The sequence below is a fragment of the Aedes albopictus genome, chromosome 3 (assembly GCF_035046485.1).
Source record: "Aedes albopictus strain Foshan chromosome 3, AalbF5, whole genome shotgun sequence".
Taxonomy (NCBI): Eukaryota; Metazoa; Arthropoda; class Insecta; order Diptera; family Culicidae; genus Aedes; species Aedes albopictus.
Genome location: NC_085138.1, coordinates 317,919,419 through 317,940,958, shown reverse-complemented (window position 1 = coordinate 317,940,958; position 21,540 = coordinate 317,919,419). Strand labels below are relative to the sequence as shown.

Genomic DNA, 21,540 nt, shown 5'->3' with positions numbered 1-21,540 from the left:
TGGAGAAAAGTTTGGAGAATTCCTTATTCGTGGATAAGTTCCGGGGTGAAATACTTGAATAATTACTGGAGAATATTTAGAATCTAATCACTAGTGAAATCTTTAAAGAAATCCATAGAAGAAACACTGGAAAAATCCGTAGATCCAGATAAATCTCTGGAGCAATTCTTCGGAAAATCCCTGGAGCAATCGTTCGAAAAATCACAGAAAAACCCTAACGAAATCCATAGGGGATTCCCTGGATAATCCCAGGAGGAATTACTGGAGAGTCCCTAGAGAAATCACGAGTGAAATCTCTGAAGCAATTCTTTGAAAAATCTCTGAAAAAATCCTTCGAAATGTCATTGGAAGAAATCCCTAAGAAAATCCCTAGAGAAATATCTGGAAAAATCACAGGAAAGATTTATGTAGTAATCCCAAGAGGCATTTTTTTTGGTGGAATTTCAGCAGAATCTCCTGAAGGAGTCCCAGTTGCAGGAAAAATCCTAGAAGGCATTCCAGGAGGAAATCCAACATGAGGAATTCCCGGAGCAAACATTTCTCTTGAGGAATTTCTGGAGGAAGTTTTAGAGAATGTTCTGGGTAAATTACAAAATCGGATAAGAATCACAAAATTGGTCCACCCATCACTGTATTGGAAAATTGTTGGTAGTAATTTTAATAATATTCTAGCAGAAATTTCCCAGAAATTTTGTGAGAATATCTGGAGATTTTTATCAAAATTAGTTTGTTGTACTAAAAACATTTCCACCGAATTCCCCTATGAATTCCTACAGATTCCAGATCTTAATATACAGATTCAGTGAATCTATTAACACTTACCGATTACCATATTATCATTTAGGATTATCACTTCAAAGGCCTAGGCCCTCTCTCAGGAAATATTTTGAAAAGTCTTAATAAAAGCCTTAAACAGTTTCTCGAGTATGTTTTCTTATTGTGTCATTACACATGACAAATATTGTGCCAACACAAACCTCGGATTGCTGTCGGCCTACTAAGGCACAAATTGGTCTATATCCAAGAGCTCCCCCATGTGGTACGAGTTCAGGGATCTTCTCTTAACGACCCTGACCCCAAACAAACTTGAAACTCTTGTTAAACTCAGCTGGAACCCGCGCTACCTATTGGAACTTTTTGAAATCCTGCTGAAAACCCTCTTTCTATGTATTCTTTCAATTTCTTCAATAAACTCTCTAAATTTCCTTGAAGCCCACTTTCTAAAATGCAGATTGAACCAAAAAAACTCTAAACTAATCCATGTAACGCTTGTGGAACCCCCTTTAAAACTCCACTGAAACTTAATTTTTTCTCCATACAATTTATTGAAATCTTCTATGGCCTTCCCTTGAAATTGAGAACCACTGCCACAAGCCGGGAAAATCGTAGCTTCGCGTGCACCACGCTTTGAGGAGTCAGCCAGCCTCATCATGCACCCATAAATATCGATAATATTTCATTTCATGACTCGGGCGTACCGCCCTGCCAACGGGCACAATATGATTGTTCACTCCAGTGTTTCTTGCGCCATCCGAATCATTTAACAACGATTGTGCTCGGTTGGTGTTAAACTTTTGTAAGCTTTTAATGCCACCCAAAACAGACAACATCACTGACTGTGAGCGCGGCGCGAGCATGCGAAGAAAGGGAACTTACCAACCACCACCGAGCAACAATACCTACTGTTTATCTATGCATGGAAAACGTTTCGGTTTTTTGATCTGCGCTTAGCCGCCTCCAAGGGCCCATCAGCCAGAGAGCTGTATAAAAAGTGTGAGAAAAAGCATAAAATTTACGAAAATGAAGTTGGTCTAGCCAGGGCGCACCATTATTGCCGGCATTAACCGATCGATGATGAGCTGCGCAGCTTGAACGAAATCGTGGCCAACTGCACTGGTGGAAAATGGTGTCTGATTGGAGCATAAAATTATTCAAACAAGATAATTTACGTACGCTACAGGGAAATTTATGGCTGACATTATGGTAGAATCGTGCCGTTGTTCTTCAATGGTTGTTGAGAAAAACGTTTCGAGCATCGAAAGCTGTTGCACCTATTTACTTTCAACACTTTTGACGGTCAGATAAAACTACTTAGCAGCATTTTTTAACTCGATAAGCTGTTGATCTTCTTTTTTTTAGAGTAGGATCATGCCCTGGGTCTGAGCTCAAAAACGTGAAGGAAAAAATCACAGTAGAACGGATTTTTTTTAAAATTTTCCATACAAGGTTAATGATTTACCTAATAGTTATATATGTAACAAGCTGCAAAAAGTTGATTTAATCAGCACGAGTCGTACATTTATCCAACAACGCTTGGCGAGTTGGATAAATACGAAAAGTGTCGAAAAAATCGAGTTTTGCAACGAGTTCCATACACAATTTTATGCAATGATTTTTTCATTATACAACTCATTTGAGTTGCACAATGTTCATAATGCAATTCAAATGAGTTGCATAATAAACATTATGCTTCTACAGGGGATAGACAAAATGATCGCGACAGGCAAAATTTTCACTTTTCAAAAAATGTTCAACTACATAGCTGTAACTTTTCGAAACGTGCATCAAATATTCTCAAATTTTCACTGTAAGTTGATCAACTAGTTGTGTATCAGTGGACAAAATTTGGAAAAGATCGGGCTATTCTGCACGAAGTTATAAAGATTCTAAAAAAAAGGTATAATTATCCGATAGCCAACTTTGAGCTGTTATATCTCCGGATTCAATGAACCGAATGCAATGAAATTTTGACTATTTAAGACTTATATAATGAGCTTTGAAAAACTTTTGACACAACTTTTAATTATTAACAATAGAAAAAGTTATAGCAATTTTATTTATTTCGTGATTGACCATTTGTGTGATTGACCTTTTGTGTTCTCCGTTGAATAGTAGAGGAATTCGTAAAGACAGTGATTACATGGCACGAAATCTCATCGGCGTTGGTGTTGACTGGAGCTCGTTTGTAGCAAGTTCGTATGAGTCAGAAGAATCCGGCGGGAGAAGCTTTGTCAGCACCATTGCCAATCTGGGTAGTGCCACATACAGTAAAATCACATTTTTTTACAAATTTATCTATTACTTACCTGAAAGTTGGCGGGGTCACATAAAACTTGAGTCTCCGGTCCGATTAGAAAGCATTTTGTTATATTAACCTTTTAGGACGCGCGCCATTAAGCAACCGAAACGGCGCCGCGCTCGCGCTGTATACGATGAGCGAGGTTTTTTGGTGGTGTTGTACTTTTTACAACAGCGCGCGTCCTGAAGGGTTAATTATCTGGAATTTTCCGGCATCTCGCTGCTGCTGCAGCTGCTGAAAAACGAAACGATGATTTTGTTTGACAGCTGCTTCCGAGGGCAGCTGGCTGTTTTCATTTTATAATGGCGAAAACTCAGTAAAATTGCAATAATTACCGAAAGTCGGTACCTGCGTCTACCGACTTATTCCCATTTTCGGTAAAGCGTGGATTTTACTGAGAAAATAGTATGAAACATTACCGAACTCAGTAAAATAAAGAACATTTAACTGAAGTTCGCTTTCTTTTAGATGGAAATACTGATTTGTCGCCAATTTTGTTGTTTACAAATCGAACCCAGTAGATAAAATTACCGAACTCGTAAATCCAAAATAAGTGTGTGATGAAACAATATGGCCGGTTTTCTATATGAAGCTAACAGTAACGTTCAACAAATGTGAACAATTATCCAAGTATCCAAATACCAATTATTTTTCAGCTTGAAATGTATGAATCTTCGTGACACACATGAGATTAGAGTATTCTTAAATGACAAACTAGTTTTCTGCAGAGTTAATCATAAATCGAGAAAAACAAAAATAATAATTTCTTGCTTATTTTTATTTGTGTAAGTATATTTTTGCCAGGTAATGTAAACTGGATATTTTTTGAAACAAAACGAAACGTCAAAAGGCAGCAATCCACACGACGATATTTTTCGGTAGAACTGGTTCGTACACTTATAAAACATTCAGATAACTGGCTGTCAACAAACATTCGACATAAGTTGTATTTATGTTTTTTATATTGTAATTAAACCGTTGAAATAACTAACCAACAATTTAGTTATAGCAGAGTTGAATCTGTCAAATTTTAAAGGTAAACAATCCCAAACATAATCGAAAAATTTTCTCCGCACTGCATTCGCAGTCTTGTTCGAGTTTTTTTCACTAACTAGACAGTTGTTTTTAGACATTGCATTAATTTGGCAAAATATCAGATTCTTCGCTGTTCGGTTCGGGACAATGCATGTGTCGATATGTGTCGAGAGGAGGAGTTCCAATGAGAGCTTGATGACGTCCATGATAGTTTGTGAGCAGAAATTATTCGGCCGCACAAGAAATTCTGGAACAATTGGCTTTAGATCAACTCTTTCTATTTAAATTTTCAATCTGACGAGTTGCACCAACAAATCCATTACCAAGTTTACTGGACTGATGTTTTCTCTGGCCACCGACTTCTGCAACCTGCACAAAGGTAACATCAAGCAGGATTTCATCTCGACATCTTCATCGGTGATCTTTACAGCTTCGCAATCTGAGTAGAATTCGTCCACTTCATTTGGGAATATTCTGCAAAGTGTGTTAATGTATATTGTGCTAAATTAAAAGTGATTCAATTTAATTTGTGATTTGAAACTTTTATTGATTCAATTGGTTTTAATCTTGTATATATGCAAAATATTTAGGTTTGATAATGAAATTCGTGATGTGTTTACATTCTTATAGAATGTAAACATTGTTGCTCTCAATATTCATTTGCATGATGCTCTAGTAATGTTATATATTTGTTAAATTTACACATGTCACACAAGACACAGTTTGTAATATTTTTTTGGTGGTTGTCATCGACTAACTTTATTAAAGCATAATTATAACACAATATGTTTTCTAGTTCAGTTATATCACAGTTTTAATACATCTTTTAAAAATATAATTTTGAAATATGTTTTCTGTGTTACTTGGGTGCCTTCAACTTCCATCTTGAAGTAGGTGAGAAGAGGTGATAGATTTACCCTCAAATCACGGGGGTGAATCTTCGTCACGAAAAGCACTGCCCGTTTGATAGCTCAACACTAGCGAACCTGGTGGTGGAAGTCAAGCTTTAGCCTGCAGCGAGCATAGGGAGGCGGCGTAGCACGCTTTGATGATTTTTTATTTTCCCATGGAAATTCGTTCCAATCTAGTTTTCCAAGTGAAAATTTCACGACTTCCACCACGAAACTTCACATTTGTTCGAAGATACACATCTGTTCTGTGCTCAAATGTAACGGGAAATTTAGGAAAAATGAAGGACAGACGAATACTTCAATCCTTCCACTGAGAGGATGATAAGGTCGGAGCATTACTGTAGTGCCCTTAAGGCTCAAATAACCGTCATTCAATCATCAGCAATCATGAACTATTAAAAAGCAGTTTTTTCGCTCAAATTCTGAAAGCCACTATTGAAAATTATTTCACTGTTATCTAGGTGGTCAACAGAGTGCAGTGAAAATGTTTTATTTGAGCGCATCACTAGATTGGGAACCAATGAATTTGCAACAACACTTTATTATTAGTAGTGCTCTTGAGGTGAACAATCCGGAAAATATTTGCACTTCTTTCTGGTACCTTGGATTGTTCAGAAATTCGCGTGGCCCGCCACACAAAATTGGGAATCATTGAATTTACCAACAATGCTTGAGAAAGTGCTTCTTGGAATGAACAATTTAAGAAACACCTTCAAATTCACAACATGGGATGTGATAATTGTCTACAATAGGCACGGTATAGGCTAGGTATGTCGCCCAAAATCCCATTAAGATCCATCAGCCGCTGGCTAGCAACTCCTGTCCCTAGCTCCGCGTGAAACCGGCCGCGCTGCGAGCAACCTTAGGGAAGATCGGGTTACCAACCCCGGCACACAGTGGTCCAGATTTGAAAATACCTGGCAAAAATTGTCAAACCATAGAAGTCTGCTAGTTTTAGGCTAATGAATATGTATATTGGAATATGATTTTTCACTCAATTTTATGTTTATGGCATTTTCATTATTTGTCGATTTCTTCGAACAAAATCCGAACAAAAGGCAGTTTTTAATTCAATTTCGCTATATACATATCATCATGGCGCTAATGTTTTGGCAGCTCTTGGCAGCTGCGTTTTTCTTTAATCAATTCTGCATACTTAAACGAGAATTTGCACAGAAAATCTCTGCGGAGAGCGATTTGTAGGACACTTTGAAGTCGAAGTGTAAAAATATCTCGTACTAATGATATAAAATGTCAATTTTGAATCAAAGAGTGTTACTTTTTTCTCTTGCTCCATTTAAGATGCCTGCTATATACAAGAATATACGAATGGACTCTTCGAAGAAATTTTACTTATATCAACCGACTTTTGTAGTAGTTGAAGTCGATTGTGATCTTTATCAAAAAATCAGTAATTTTTCCATCAGCAACTTTTCAGTGCTGTAACAACATAAAAAATCAATATTTCCAAATTCCTTAAAAGCTATACTCCTGATATTATAGATGAATATTCGATATACTGTAACCCATGAAAGACATGTTTAAAAATTGAATTTCTGCCAGCTTTTCTCAAAATTGGACCTTTATGCGGCGGGGACTTTGGTCGTAAGCAGACAGGGAAGGGGGGTTTGCTGCTGCATCCTTGAGCGTCTGTTCTCCAGGAGGAGCGGATCACAACACCGTCTGATCCCCATGTTAGGGGCGGCTGATTGAGGCCCTAATACCAGGGAAGGATTCTAAGCTCAACTATGCACTATGGTCCTCCGGAAAGTAGGTGCCCAAGTAACACCATTAGTTATATAATTGTTTAAAAGTCACTTATCAGACCTAGTGCGATGTTTTTTTTTTCTAGCATTGAGTCGAGTCAAGTACAAGACACTGAAGACGACCTTACAGTTGAGGTCGAAATACGTATCTGTCAAAGGATGCAAATTCTTAGTGGAATTCAAAGGAACCGTACTTAACCCGATTTTCTTTTTATTTACAGATATTCCCCTAACAAGCCCAGGTTAATCATCATCATAACTTTGTGGTTTGAATAATTATACAGTGCAATAGTTGGAAATAAATGTGGCAAATTGAAAATTAATTTTAAACACCTATTTTGCAAGGATTGAAGTTTTTTTAGTTTGGATTTAGCAGCATGACCCCATGCTACTATTAGATATTGGAGCACAGAATGGATACAGGCAAAGTAAAAACGTAGCAATGCTTCATTTGGTACAAAAGAGCGAACCCTCTTCATTAGTCCACACAAAAATGACACTTTATTCGATACTTGTTGTATATGATTATTCCAAGATAGACAAGAGTCTAAGTGAAGTCCCAAGTATTTGAAAGACGAGACTTTTTCTATACGCAGATTTCCTACACAAGGATCGGGATAACTAAAGATTTTTTTCGTGGTGAATGGAAGACCATGTATTTTGTTTTAGACAAGTTCAAGAAGAGAAGATTACCATTGAAATAATTCGTCAGACTCGCAAGGTCTGACTCAATGTCTTGTACAATAGACTGAATATTGAGGTGTGGATAAAACAAAGCCGTATCATCAGCAAAGAGCCTTGGCACCCCGCGCAGCTTTAAGTTACTTAAATCGTTAATAAATATTAAGAACAATAAAGGACCGATGTTGCTTCCTTGAGGCACTCCAATGCTCATGTGTTGTAGACTACTGCGGCAGTCATTTATCGCTACAAATTGTTTGCGATCCGAAAGATAACTCCTGATTAAATCATTTGCAATTCCTTTCACCCCGTACCTGTCCAATTTTTTCAATAAAATTTCGTGATTTATGGTATCGAACGCTTTTTTCAGGTCTATAAATAATCCACCAACTATGTTTTTCTTATCTATTTCAAAAATCAAATCATCGATAAGTTCAGTTATAGCATTGCCAGTTCCACAACCTTCTCGAAAACCATACTGATACCTATACAAGACGTTATTAGCACATAAGAAGTTTACAAGACGTACGGTTAACAGTTTCTCAAATATTTTATTGATTACGGAAAGAGTCGATATCGGTCTATAATTAGAGGGATCAAAAGAGTGCCCTGATTTGAACAATGGAGTGACTTTAGCTATTTTCGTAATATTTGGATAGGACCCAGTTAATAACATTCTATTGAACAGCTCAGCAATTATACCGGAGAACGGGACTTGTTATTAAATGAGGCTTAAATTTAAGTAGGTTCGAGTATTTTATAGTTAACAAAGCTGTTTCGAGAAAATAACCTATTTTTATGTGCATACTAGCTGTCCCGGCAAACTTTGTCTTGCCGTCTTGTGGTGGTTTGACAACTGTTGAGTACAAAATAGCACCGCACTCTAGATTGGTTTCATTTTTGATCGTGTTGATTTCCTTTCTAGCTTATGAAAAATCAGTACTTTTTCAATTGTCTTATTTTTCTAGTTGATTTTCGTAACTTTTTATTACATATAAACACAGCCACCACGAATACGAATCGAACCGTGCAAGAGTCATACTGATCAGTTCAGCCGTTCGTGACTTTTGTTGCCTCAAAGGGACTTCAAACTTATTTTTATATATATAGATATATTTCATATATTAATTTTTTATACTCATATTTTCATCCGGCACTGGCATCTAGATAATTTTACTAGCAGATTTGGGCATAAAATAACTTTAAAACAACATCATTAAAACAGCTGTACAACAGACTCTGAAATGTGTTGTAATAACGTATTTAATATGTCTAGATATCATCTTTTAAACTACTACTCACACATTAGCTGTGATAATGTATTGCGAAGAACATTAATCTATTAATCTATCTATCTATATCTATATATATATATATATATATATATATATATATATATATATATATATATATATATATATATATATATATATATATATATATATATATATATATATATAAAAATGAGTTCGGAGTCCGTTTGAGGCAACAAAACTTACTAACGGGTGAACCGATCAGGATGGCTTATGCAGGGTTCGATTCGTATTCATCATGGTGGCTGTGTTTATATGCAGAAAAAGATACGAAAATCATTTAAAAAAGTATGAAAATTGTGAAAATACTGATATTTGATGAGCCGGGAAGAAATTCAGCGTGATCGAAATTAAATCAATCTAGAGTGCGTTGCTACGATGACCTCAACAGTTGTCAAACCGCCACAGCTTGGCAAGACAACGTTTGCCGGGCCAGCTAGTATTGTGGATTTACCGGCTACTTGTATTCTACCGGTCGCTTCAGTATGGCATCCAAAATAGCCGTTTTGTAAAAAGAGTAACTTAAAAATGTTTTTAAACATTTTTATTGTATGCGCTATTCCTCGTTGCCACGAGCGATTCAGCGATATTCATTTTTTGACAATCAAGTTGATTTTTATATGAAAACGGCTACTTTGTAACGGCTACTCAAGTAACCGGTAAAATACAAGATACAAGTAACCGGTAAATCCACAATACAACATAAATAGAACTTAAAATGAACTTGTTCCATCAGCTGGGCTTCATCTGTCAAAACATCAAAACATTATTGTTATTGGTTTGTTTTGAAGATGGTCCATCAGCTCGTCAGCATTTTGTCCGCTCCGTATTCCACGGGAACGTAAGTTCACAATGACCATTGGATTGATTCGCGTTTGGATGGTTCGTGCATGGCCGCTTATAACTATCTGCAGCATGCAGAAAATTGGCCAACAGCTCTGTGTGAAACACATCCGGATTGGCTAGACGAGATTCCGGTGAAGGTCAAGCCCGCTGGTGGTTCAGTTTGTCATCGGCCACACAACCCTGAGGTAAGAGTAATATTCACGCCGGAGTCCGAAGGATTTATATATTTGGCAAATCTGTTGTGGATCGGAAAATGAAGATAGTGGAGTGATGTCAAGGCAGAGATGTTAACCCTCAGTTTTTGAATGATTTTATCATAAGAACAGCGCGATATGCATAATATCCTTGGTGGGAAATTTACGGGAAAAGGTCAGTAAACACAAACACAGGAGAATTCAGTTATGCGGATGCTGAGATGTTTGTTGGAATTCAACTTGCAGTGCTCGGAGTCAGTTCCTTTGGCTAACTGATTATATCTGAGCTTTTTATTTTTTGTGATAACTTGTGCATTTGATGCTCTATTGATGTTATATAGCTGTGAAATTTACTTTTTTCGAACATAGTAAATCCGATAACATATTTTTCTGTGAATTATCGATCAACTAAACAAGATTTATACAACATCTTTTTATTTTTTCATTTTTCAAGATGTTTTCTGTGTTACTTGGGTGGTAGTTGTCGGGCCCTACGAGCCAGCCGTAAAAAAAACGTTGTAACGGAAAATCAGCTACAGAACAATACGAATACCAACGCAACAAACCCAACAAGCAAAAAAACTTGTGATTGGAAGCTCGGTACGTGGAACTGACGATCTCTCAACATTCATTGTGATTACCCGCATATTTGCCGATCTATTGAAGGACCGCAGATTCGGTATCGTAGTGCTGCAGGAGGCGTGTTGGACAGGATCCATTGTACGAACGTTTAGATGTAATCATACTATCTACCAGAGTTGCGGCAACACACGTGAGCTGGGAACAGCTTTTACCGTGATGGGCAACAAGCAAAAGCGTGTGATCGGTTGATCGATTGGCCGATAGACGAAAGAATGTGCAGGTTGAGGATCAAGGCCCGATTCTTCAACTTCAACTAGGCGCAGCTCGAACGCGAGTCATCATAGGAGACCTAAACGCTCAGGTAGGTCAGGAGGAGGAATTCAGACCGAAGATTGGGAAGTTCAGTGCCCACCAGCTGACGAACGAAAACGTCCTACAACTCATTGATTTCGTCGCCAAAAAGATGGTCATCATACGTAGAACTCTTAGACGGAATCGGAAATCGATCACGATCTGGTTGATGGACGGCACTTCTCCGACATTATTGATGTCAGGACCTATCGTGACCTAACATCGTCTCCGACCACTCTCTCTGGTGATGGTCACCACTGCGCCCTAAGCTTTCCGTCATCAACATGTACGGTACCGGCGACCATCACGGTACAACCTAGAGTGACTGAAGCAACCGGATGTCGCCTCAGCATACGCGCAGAATCACGAGGCAGCGTTACCAGACGAGGTCGAGCTCAATATGGCACCTCTAGAGGATTGTTGGAGAAAAGTAAAATCAGCCATCAACGACGCAGCCGAGAGCACCACCGGGTTTGTGGAAAGGAGTCGACGATACGAGTGATTCGATAAGGAGCGCAGAATGATTTTGGAGGAGAAGCAGACAGCACGGGCGGTAATGCTGCAGCAAGGAAACCGGCAGAACGTGCAATGTTTATAAACAGAAAAGGAAATAGCAGACCCGCTTCTTCCGAGAGAGAAGCACCGCCTGGAAAAAGCGGACTGCGAAGAAATGGAACTCCTGTGCCATTCCCGCGAAACATGGAAGTTCTACCAGAAGCTCAACGCATCCCGCAACGGCTTCGTGGTGCGAGCCGAAATATGCAGGGATAAGGACGGCGGCCTCTTGTCGGACGGACGTCTGTGACATGAGGTGATCGATCGACACCTGAATGGCGTAGAGATCGTAGACATGCGAGACCACTTCAACGGAGGGAACGACTACGTCAATGCAGCAGAGGACGGAAAGGAGCCAACACGCTGAGCACCTTAGTTAAGGATTGCCATTCATCAGCTCGAAACCAACAAAGCAGCTGGAAAGGGTGGTATCGTAGCTGAACTGATCACGATGGGCCCAGAAAAACTGGCTACTTTTCTGCACCGGTTGGTAGTCAGGATCTGGGAAACCGAACAGCTACCGGAGGAATTGATAAAAGGGGTAATCTGCCACAATCACAAGAAAGGTGATCATTTGGAATGCGAGAACTTTAGGAGCAATACTCATTTTGAATGCTGTCTACAATGTGCTATCCCAGATCATCTTCCCTCGTCTGTCACCTAAAACGAATAAGTTCGTGGGAAGTTATCGACCCGGCTTAATCGACGAACAGTCGACAACGGACCGTAAGGCCAATACTCCAGAAATGCCGCGAATACCCGGTCCCGACGCATCATCTATTCATCGACTTCAATGGGACTTTCGTGGGAAGCTGACTGATTTTAAGATGCTTAAGATGGGTTCCGGTCCCGTATATCAACAAAATTGGTTGAGTTGATACTGAATGATACTGAAGTCGTAAAAAGAAAACGACAAGAATCAATAGTTCCAGTGAATGTTGACATTCTAAATATTCACATTCTTCGAAACACTCATCAGAATCCACCATTGAAGCACACTCTTCATTCACACTTTACCAAATGATCGCAAAACAACAGCTTCCAGTCAGTTCGTATATACAGACAAACAACTCGATCGACTCGAAAACAAACCGGCTGATGATGCTATCCGATGCTGACCAGTATGCCAAATTGCGCGATGTGATTGTATTTCTGTTTATAAAAGTTATTTGATATTCTTCCACCAGCTCGGTTCAGTTGAAACTCGTAGAGTCTGTCTGTCACCCGCAGTCCACCGCAGCCAAACAACCTGAACCCAATCATGTGTCACTTCACTTGCTGCTTACTGGTTGATGATGATCTGTGGTTCTGTGCTTATAGCTGGCTGCTGAAGTGATCACGGGTAAGCTTTGTGTGACAACAATACGCAGGGCGTCATTTGCCGCAATCGCTCACATGGAATCCTTTCGGTGGGGTTGTATTTTAAGCCACCTTGGGTGAACGATTAAACATGCGGTTTCACACGGTTCCTATCTGCCATTACTGGAAGGATAGATAGATGGATGGATGGATGGGTTGACAAACGTTTGAACGACCGCCCATCGAGGACACACCGTCGTCAAAGACCGGCGCGGATAATGAGCGATGTGTTTGATCAATGACTCGTTTAGTTATCAGAAACTTGAGAAGAGGTTTTTTGTTGATGCGTATTCAAACAGGTTTTTTTTTTGCACGCGCACAGAGCTTACCCGAGGGGTGCGTTGCGCAGTTTGGTCCAATTCTCGCAAATCGAAACTCAAGCTTTGACAGTAATCCGATTTGCGATTTTTAACAGGTTGTCATTGGGATGGAAGATTGTCAGGATTTTTTTTATTGTGGTCAATTACAGTAGAAGCGGTTCATTAGAGATTGTAAGCAAACGATTTAATGTGAAAATAGATACTAATCGTATGATTCTGATTTGAATTCATGGTCTGAAGATTTTTTATCTTTATTAGATATTTTCTGCCGGGCTTATCTCTTTAATGTTTTAGAGATAAACTATTACAGTTTATTTAACACTATTTTGTTGTGTGTGCTTCAATAAAGCATTCATTAACATCTAATTATTTGATTGGTTGAAGCATCCAATTGATTTTTTCCCGTTTTCTATTATTTATCAATTTACAAACTGAAGGTATCCTTGTAGTCATTATCAAAGAAATATTCGCAAAAGACTACTGTCAAATTTTTTGGGTAAAAAATTTGGATGAGTTTGACTTTGGGATCTGGGAAAATATTGGAGGATTTCTGTTGGATTGTCTTGGGAATTTTTTTAAGCCGAAAATATCAAAGCCAATATCAAAGTGGATATTCTTGGTGAGATTTCTAGTTTGTGGGCTTCGTGGCCGTGTGGATAGTGTCGTCAGTTGCCTAGGCGTTCCGTAATAGGTTCGATTCCCGCTCCAGTCGGAGAAAATTTTTCGTCAAAGAGAAAATTCTTCACCGAGCCGCTGGGTGTTATGTGTGTTGTCCGTTGTCCAGTGTTTGTAATATTCGTTCTATGCGTCCTGTGGCTGAAGACTGTCCCAAGCAACATGACTTGTTTCAAAGCCAGTAACAGCAACCTTAGTGCAATTTATTCACTGTCCGTATTATAGACGACAGAACACAGCTGCTTCTTCTTTGAAACCCAAAAAGCACAGATTTTGAATCGTAATGCAACTTGAATGAGAGGGAATGATAAAACAAATGGAAAAAAATATTTTGTCCAGACTCGAACCATGCACACCAGGTGTATTAACTACTCACCTTGTATACTACACCAAACGCTCTGTGAGAAAATTGCTGCTCAACACACCATAAAAGCGACTGAAGTTACTTGTTACTTCATTGCACCTTCTTTGTCACAAGTAAGAGAACTGTCAAAATTAAAAGACGCGCAAGTTTTTCGCTACACATTCGGAACATAACCTGAACGAACAAACAAGAGTAAGATGTTGCATGACTGTAACATAGCACATTTAATGCAAGCTGACTGTTCTATCACTTCTGAGGAATATGTAAGCTCCGCCTCCACAAATCGTATTACAAGTTTTATTTTTGTGTTAAATGTGCTATTTTAACTTGTAAATATTTCCCTAGAATTAATGCGCATTTATAGGGCTCTGGCAGAATAGAGGCCCGAAATCTTATTTCGATTGCCAACATTCAGGCCATTTCGGGCCGTGATTAAGTACTAGAGATGAAAACCTTTTCCTGGCACAGACTTCAAGTTATAGAACTCTAGTGATGAAACCCGAATCGGGATGCCCCTTAGGATTAGAAATTCCTAGACAAAACTCAAGCTATGAAAGCAACTAATGCTGCGAACAAAAGGCAACCTGCCATAGAAAATACGATTACAGGATTGACTGATGGACCAACAACATTAATGAAACCTCGTCATCCTGACATCGGAAATTGTTATCCATTAGGGTAACAGGGCTAAATATATGTTCTGTGTTGTGTACGTCCAATTGTGATGTCCTAATTTATTACGCATTCGTAAGGTTCCACTACAATATGCTATATTTTAATATGCATTTGTAGTGCTTCATTATATTTTTCGTAATAATGGCGCCCAACGTCGGCACGGGTATTGGTAGGGCCCATTTTACTTTCGTAATATGGCGCCCAACCGTAAAACCCACGCGGGCATTGTAAATAGTGTAAATACGTTACGGCCATGAACACTTGCAGTGATCTGCACAACTACGTTGTGAAGTAAGATATCATGTGCTTTGTGATTATTCAGTTATTCCAAGATCGATTGGAATTTCTCTGATCGATTTGGAGGTTTTGTTTGAGTTCGTACTAGTGCCGCCAAGATCGGAAGTCCAATTATATTGGAAGATTCTCTGTTCGATTTGGATTGGAGCCTAGCTACGGTTTTCTTGCAGTGTTGCATATAATTTAAGTTGCAGTGTTGCGTTTAGCTTAAGTTGCAGTGTTGCGTTTAATTTAAGTTGCAGTGTTGCATTTTTTGTTTTCGTAGGTCTAGCCGAACCAACTTTAAGGTCTTCCATGGAAGAGTTGCTTTGTTAAAGTTGGATGTAAGTTAGTTATATGTTAAAGGTACCTTTATATAAGTTTTTATATAATTTGAGTACGTACGAAATTTTTGTGGATGGTTTCATCCACAAAAATTTCTTTTCCGTTGGGTGTGGTTGTATTACAAGTTTTATTTTTGTGTTAAATGTGCTATTTTAACTTGTAAATATTTCCCTAGAATTAATGCGCATTTATAGGGCTCTGGCAGAATAGAGGCCCGAAATCTTATTTCGATTGCCAACATTCAGGCCATTTCGGGCCGTGATTAAGTACTAGAGATGAAAACCTTTTCCTGGCACAGACTTCAAGTTATAGAACTCTAGTGATGAAACCCGAATCGGGATGCCCCTTAGGATTAGAAATTCCTAGACAAAACTCAAGCTATGAAAGCAACTAATGCTGCGAACAAAAGGCAACCTGCCATAGAAAATACGATTACAGGATTGACTGATGGACCAACAACATTAATGAAACCTCGTCATCCTGACATCGGAAATTGTTATCCATAGGGTAACAGGGCAAAATTTGTGTTCTGTGTTGTGTATGTCCATATATGTTGTCCTAATTTATTACACATTTGTAAGGTACCACTACAAAATGTTATATTTTAATGTGCATTTGTAGTGCTTCAATATTATTTCGTAATAATCGGTGTCATACCGTATGCGATGATCGAGGTTTTTTGATAGTGTTTTCTTTTTACAATGGTACGCATCCTGAAGCGTTAATACCAAGTAACATTTTGATTACCTATTAGTCTTGTAGAGGTTTTTAGAACCGTCATAAAACCTAATTCCTCTAATTTTGGTGTGGGCTTCGTGGCCGGGCGGTTAGCGGCGTCAGTCGTTTAGGTGTCTCGTAAACCTCGGAGTTCGATTCCCGCTCCAGTCGCGGAAACTTTTCGTCAAACGGAAAATGGGCCACTGGGCCACTTGTTGTTATGTGCTGTCCGTTGTCAAATGTTAGTAATGTTCAGTCTGTAGAGGCCGCAAGGTCGAAGACGGTGTAATTGTTTTTTTTTTTTATAATTTTTGACGGATTTCAGGAACTTATCTTATGGCTAATTATTTGATTGATTGATTTATCTTTATCTGAGAGACTTTCAGCCCTTGGCTGGTTCGTCTCTTGGCTAATTATGCAGATCATCTAAAAACTTTGAAATTCTCGTGAACTTTTGGGTCACGCTTAGGCATATTTTAATACGGCTTTTTGCGGAAATCATTGAAAAAATTCTGAAATAATTTAGGTAAAGCAGGAATTTGTAGAGGAATTCTACGTGATATTTCATTAGCTTCAAAATTACCCGAGGTTCGGACCCCCAGCGAGCAACAGTGAAGGAATTTTTGAAAAATATTGAAGCACTACTCTACGGTTTAAAATCAATGCTTGAATGCGGACTGACTCAATTTGCTCTCTCAGCGGGGGCCTATATCGGGAGCCAAGCATACCAGATTGAGGTTAAGTTCAACCTGTGTGATCAATCAGGAAGTATTGTGATACATTGAAGTTCAAAAAATATATTTTCAACTTGTTAAAACAAACTGTATCTCACATTTAATTAAACCAGTTTCCGCCGAGAAACAATAAAACACTAACGTGACCTTTCCGACGGCAACCTTTCATGGAGCACCGCATTGCAACCCACGTCCACACATTCTAACAAAACGAGTCAGTATTGAAGCTGTGTAAATCGTCAATAAGCGATAAAGAACTGCAGCAAAAATTTGAATTATCCTCGAATGTAAACAAACTTTGTTACAGTCATGTGTACAGATTCAAGCTTTAACATGGTTTACCTCTTGAGAGCATAGAGAGTAAAATGCGATGAAATGAGAAATTCGAATGACAGATGTAATGTAACCAAAGCAATTTAACACATGAAACGCGTTGCTCAGGTATGGGAGACTAGGGGCGTTCAATTCTAAAGGGGAATTATAGATGCATATTATAACCTGATTTGACTAAGTTATTTCAGGCCAAACATGTCTAAAGGTCCTATCTGCGGAAGAGAGGCTCTCTTTGGTTTCCTCCTCTTTCGTTAATATCCCAGCTGTTTATTTGTATTTTGATTGTCTCCTTGCATTGAACGATGGTCAAAACAATTGTCTTTTGATTTGTACTGCAAAAATAGTTGAAAAGTGTACCATTACATTGCAATAATTGAAAGAGAAAGTGAACAAAGAGAGCCTCTTAAATGCAGTTAGGACCTATTGACATGTTTGGCCTGATTTCTCAATCGGTTTTGTTTTTTTTATCGTCACACTGTACCGAAGTTGTGTAACTTGAGATATTAATTTTTATTTTGTCTTTATTGAAAGTATTCAGAAAATACCGTGTCTTTCCAAAAATCTTTGATAATAATGGATTTTTTTCTAAGGGAATTCCTTCGCTTTTTAGAATTTCTTCATATTTTTTCGAGGATATCAACACTAAATCCTCTGGCATTTAATGCATGCTCTTGTGAATTTTCTCTGTAATTTCTATGATAATTCTAAATTTGGGGTAATGACTTCCAGTCTGTTGCCATTACCCCGAATCAACATATCACAGTCGTATCTCTAAAATAATTCTAAATTATGCAACAATGTCTTCGTGAATTTATCAGCATTGTTTTAAGGAGTTCCTTCGACGATTTCTTTTGAACCCTTTCTGATTTTTTTTTGTAAATGCGCTTTTCAAAAAAATATCACTTTATACCTAAAACTGTAGAGCCAAAAATACTGAACCAATTTCAGTGAACATTTTTCTGTACGTGAAGTATGAATGTGGAAGTATTGTGTCAAAATTTTATTCAATTTGATCTAACCGTTAAAAAGTTATAGCCATATTAGTGTACGGAGAATATAGTACCGCAAGCGAAAAATAGGCAACAAAGGAGGCACGGCAACAACGCTTTGTTTTTTTCTTTAGCAGATAATGACAAAATCGCTCCCGAGTTTGTTCACAACAAAAACGGTAGGTATATTTGTCTCATTGTATTGACATCGTGATTTTCGCATTGTTTTACAACTGAAATTCAACTCAGGGGTTTGCCAGAGTCCTTATTCGTGCAAATGCTTATGAATTCGATGATGTGGGTCGAACATTTGAGCAGAACAGCCGGAATATCAGCACTTACGCGGCAAGCGATGTTTGTTTTATGACTCTATTCGCCTGCATTTGTTGCGGAGCGCCTTTGTTACCAACATGCACCGCTTAGGACAAAGCGTTTGTTTTTCGGCGTGATCCGTTTTTCGTACCCTGAGCCATATATATGTAGCACTATGTTACAATGAGCAGATTTTTTTTCCTTATTAAAAAGATCTTCAGTCCTAGGCTGGTTCATCTCCGAATAAGCACATTTTTTTTTAAATTTCTTTTTATTTGTGAATTTTGACTTAGGCTTATTCTTCACAAATAAGCAAATGTGCTTTTTGGTATAGTGACATTCAGACTGCTCCAACTTTGAAAGTATTCAACCAAAATGGCTGAAGTTTTCACTGAAAACAGTTTAACACAACAATTGTACACTGTCACTGTTTTATAAAAATTGGGACAGTGTTGCCAGTTATACAGTCAAAATAGTGCACACTGATTATAAAATGTCAAAAAGTGCCCAAAATTTGAAAAAAAAAACGTTTTTATTGTTTGAAGTGGTAAAAAAAGTGCTAATCCGATTATGATGAAATTTTTACTACTTATTATGCTTTACTTGTAGAACTTACAGTCAAATTTTCAGACGTTTTGATGAGCTATCAACAAAGTTAAACAATTGTAATTAAACAATTTAAAAAATGGATGTCCAAATTGAATCACATTTTATTGTACCGACAATATCTGCGCCAATACTAAACCGATTTTGATGAAATTTTTATAGTATTAACTACACATAACATGCTATTCCTAGTTGAAAAATCAGCTATTTTGTGCACGCAATCAAAAGTCATGCATTATTTTGTGTGTTTAATTTTTTTCGAGTCCAGTCTTTAGAATATTTTCAACAAATCCTCTATAAACTTCTCCGGTAGTTTCTCTAGTAATCGATTTGGTAATTGCACCAGAAATTGCTTTAAAAATTTCTCAAATTATTTTTCTAATTCCTTCGGAATCTTTTTTTCTGAGTCCCTGCGGTATTTACTTGTGAAATTTATTCAGCAAATCCTGCGGAATCCTTTTCTGCAATTCCTATGGCAATTGTTTTATTTACTTTCTTCAACTTTTTTGAACATTTTTCTGATAACTCCACCGGCATATTTTTTTCGAAACCCTTCGGCAATTCTTTTAGAAACTTATTCAAAAACTGCTTTGAAAACTTTTTAATTGTTTTGGGTAATTTATTTGATAAATTCCTCTGGAAATACTTTTGTAATTTCTTAAGAAATCCTTTGGCCACTTGTTTGAAAGTTTGGCAACTCTTTTGGAATTTCCTTCGAGAATTTTATAGGTAATCTCTTTCAAGGTTCGGTATATTCGCCTCATTCCATTCATATTCACTCCTCTTTGCTGAAAAAGATGCAGCAAACGGATTGTCGTGGTCAAACACGCAAACCCCATCACCAGTAGGAACCGATGCGCAAGTTGGTTGACATGGATATTCGTTACCGTTCGTCGCAGTTTGGTGAAGAATGCTGGTGAGCGATCGAAGCGGCTATTATCATAACTAGATGAGAATTTGTGAATGAAATGTATTGTTGTTGAAATGCTAGATTAGCAAAAGAAAACAACATTTTTTGATAACATTAAAGAATCGTATGCACAATATCATTCGTATCACTCACGAGTCGCATCACCGCTCGATCGCTTGCGATGCGAATGTGGACGAATGAGTAATTTCTAGAAATCCTCTACATAATGTAGGATTACTAGTAATTTCCAAGTGTGGCTTCCCACCGTTGGTCGGAGTTTGCTGTCGTCGCTGACAAGCAAACACACAAACTAAAGCGACACCCGTTCGCTGCTGACTGGCCTCGAAAGTGGAAGAAGATGAAAAGTGGAAATCAGGAAAAGAGATCCTCTTTTGAGAATTCATGAATTTCCAAGGAAATCGCATGAGAAATTTCAAAATGAATGGCCCAAGAAGTTTTCCAATAAATTTAGGAATACAATTTTAAAATAATTTTTTTACGGAATATCCGAAGCAAACAAAGATAAAGGAACTCTGAAATAGATTGCCGAAGGTATCCTGAAAAAAAAAAATCAAATACATTGAGGGAACACCGAAAAGAATTGATGCATCAGTCAAAGGAATAACTGATTAAAATTCAAATGAATGGTAGAAGGAATTTCAATAAAATTACCAATCGTCAAAACATTACAAAATAAATTTTCTAAGAAATCGCTGAACAAATTTTCATGGAACTACCGTTATTTTGGGCGACATATATAACACTTTGAACCAGATGTTAAAGGTGACCATCAGTTATTGAACGATGAGAGAACATGTTTTATAGCTTATGTGTATTTATAGAAATATGAATCGAACTTCTGTGTGAAATTTGATTTTTATTCTCAAACTTCTTGAATAGTGATCTTGCAACACATGTTTAAAAATTCGTTGCCGTAACAATATCGCACATGTAAGAAACATTCAAATGGATGCATCTAGCTCTCAAGTAATCGCCAAACCTATTTTAGTGATCAATATTCACATCTATGCATAAAGGAGAATTTTTCCAAATGCATTAACGAATAAAAAAGTCCACCAAAAGGGCTCAGTAAAATTGGAAGGAATTCACGAACGAATTCACTATGGTCAAATTAATTGTCGAACATATTTCTAAAGAAATTTCCGAAAACATTTCTATAGGGATTACCAAACGAATGATCGACGAAATTGCCGAAGGAACTTTAAAGATATTCCCGAAGGATTTGCCTCAGAATTTTCCGTTTGCATATCCAAAGAAGTTACTGAAAGAGTTCTCAAAGGAATTGTCCAAGGTGATAAATAAAGTGAATTCTGATTGATACCGCATAACTTTATCATAATGAACTTTTTTTCCCATCTTTTTACTGAGTTCTCAACAGCAGATTTAACTCGGTACGTTCGGTTGTTTATTTTGCGGAAATTCTGTAAATGAGTTACCGAGCTCAGAAAACACTAGTTTACAAAATAAAACGAAAGTCGTGAACTTCTGTCAACGACCAAAATTTTTGAAGTACAATTTAGTGCTGATTTCGGAACCGCACTTCAAAAAATTTTAAGTAGAGCAGTTTTTAAGTTTTAGCTCAATATCGAAT

At 37.8% G+C, this 21,540-nt stretch overlaps 1 protein-coding gene across 13 annotated transcripts in view; it reads right to left on the bottom strand.

Annotated features, from left to right (window-relative positions):
- Window positions 1-21,540, bottom strand: part of LOC109401225 (uncharacterized protein DDB_G0284459) — a 337,393-nt gene that overhangs the window by 49,097 nt on the left and 266,756 nt on the right. Inside the window, exon 1 of one of the 13 annotated variants that reach the window (XM_062842585.1) lies at window positions 823-1,981. The exons of the other annotated variants lie outside the window; for them this stretch is intronic. Coding sequence (XP_062698569.1) covers window positions 823-832 — 10 coding nt within the window. The 5' untranslated portion in view covers window positions 833-1,981. Of the gene's footprint in view, window positions 1-822; window positions 1,982-21,540 lie in introns of those variants that run through there. 13 annotated transcript variants of the gene reach the window in all.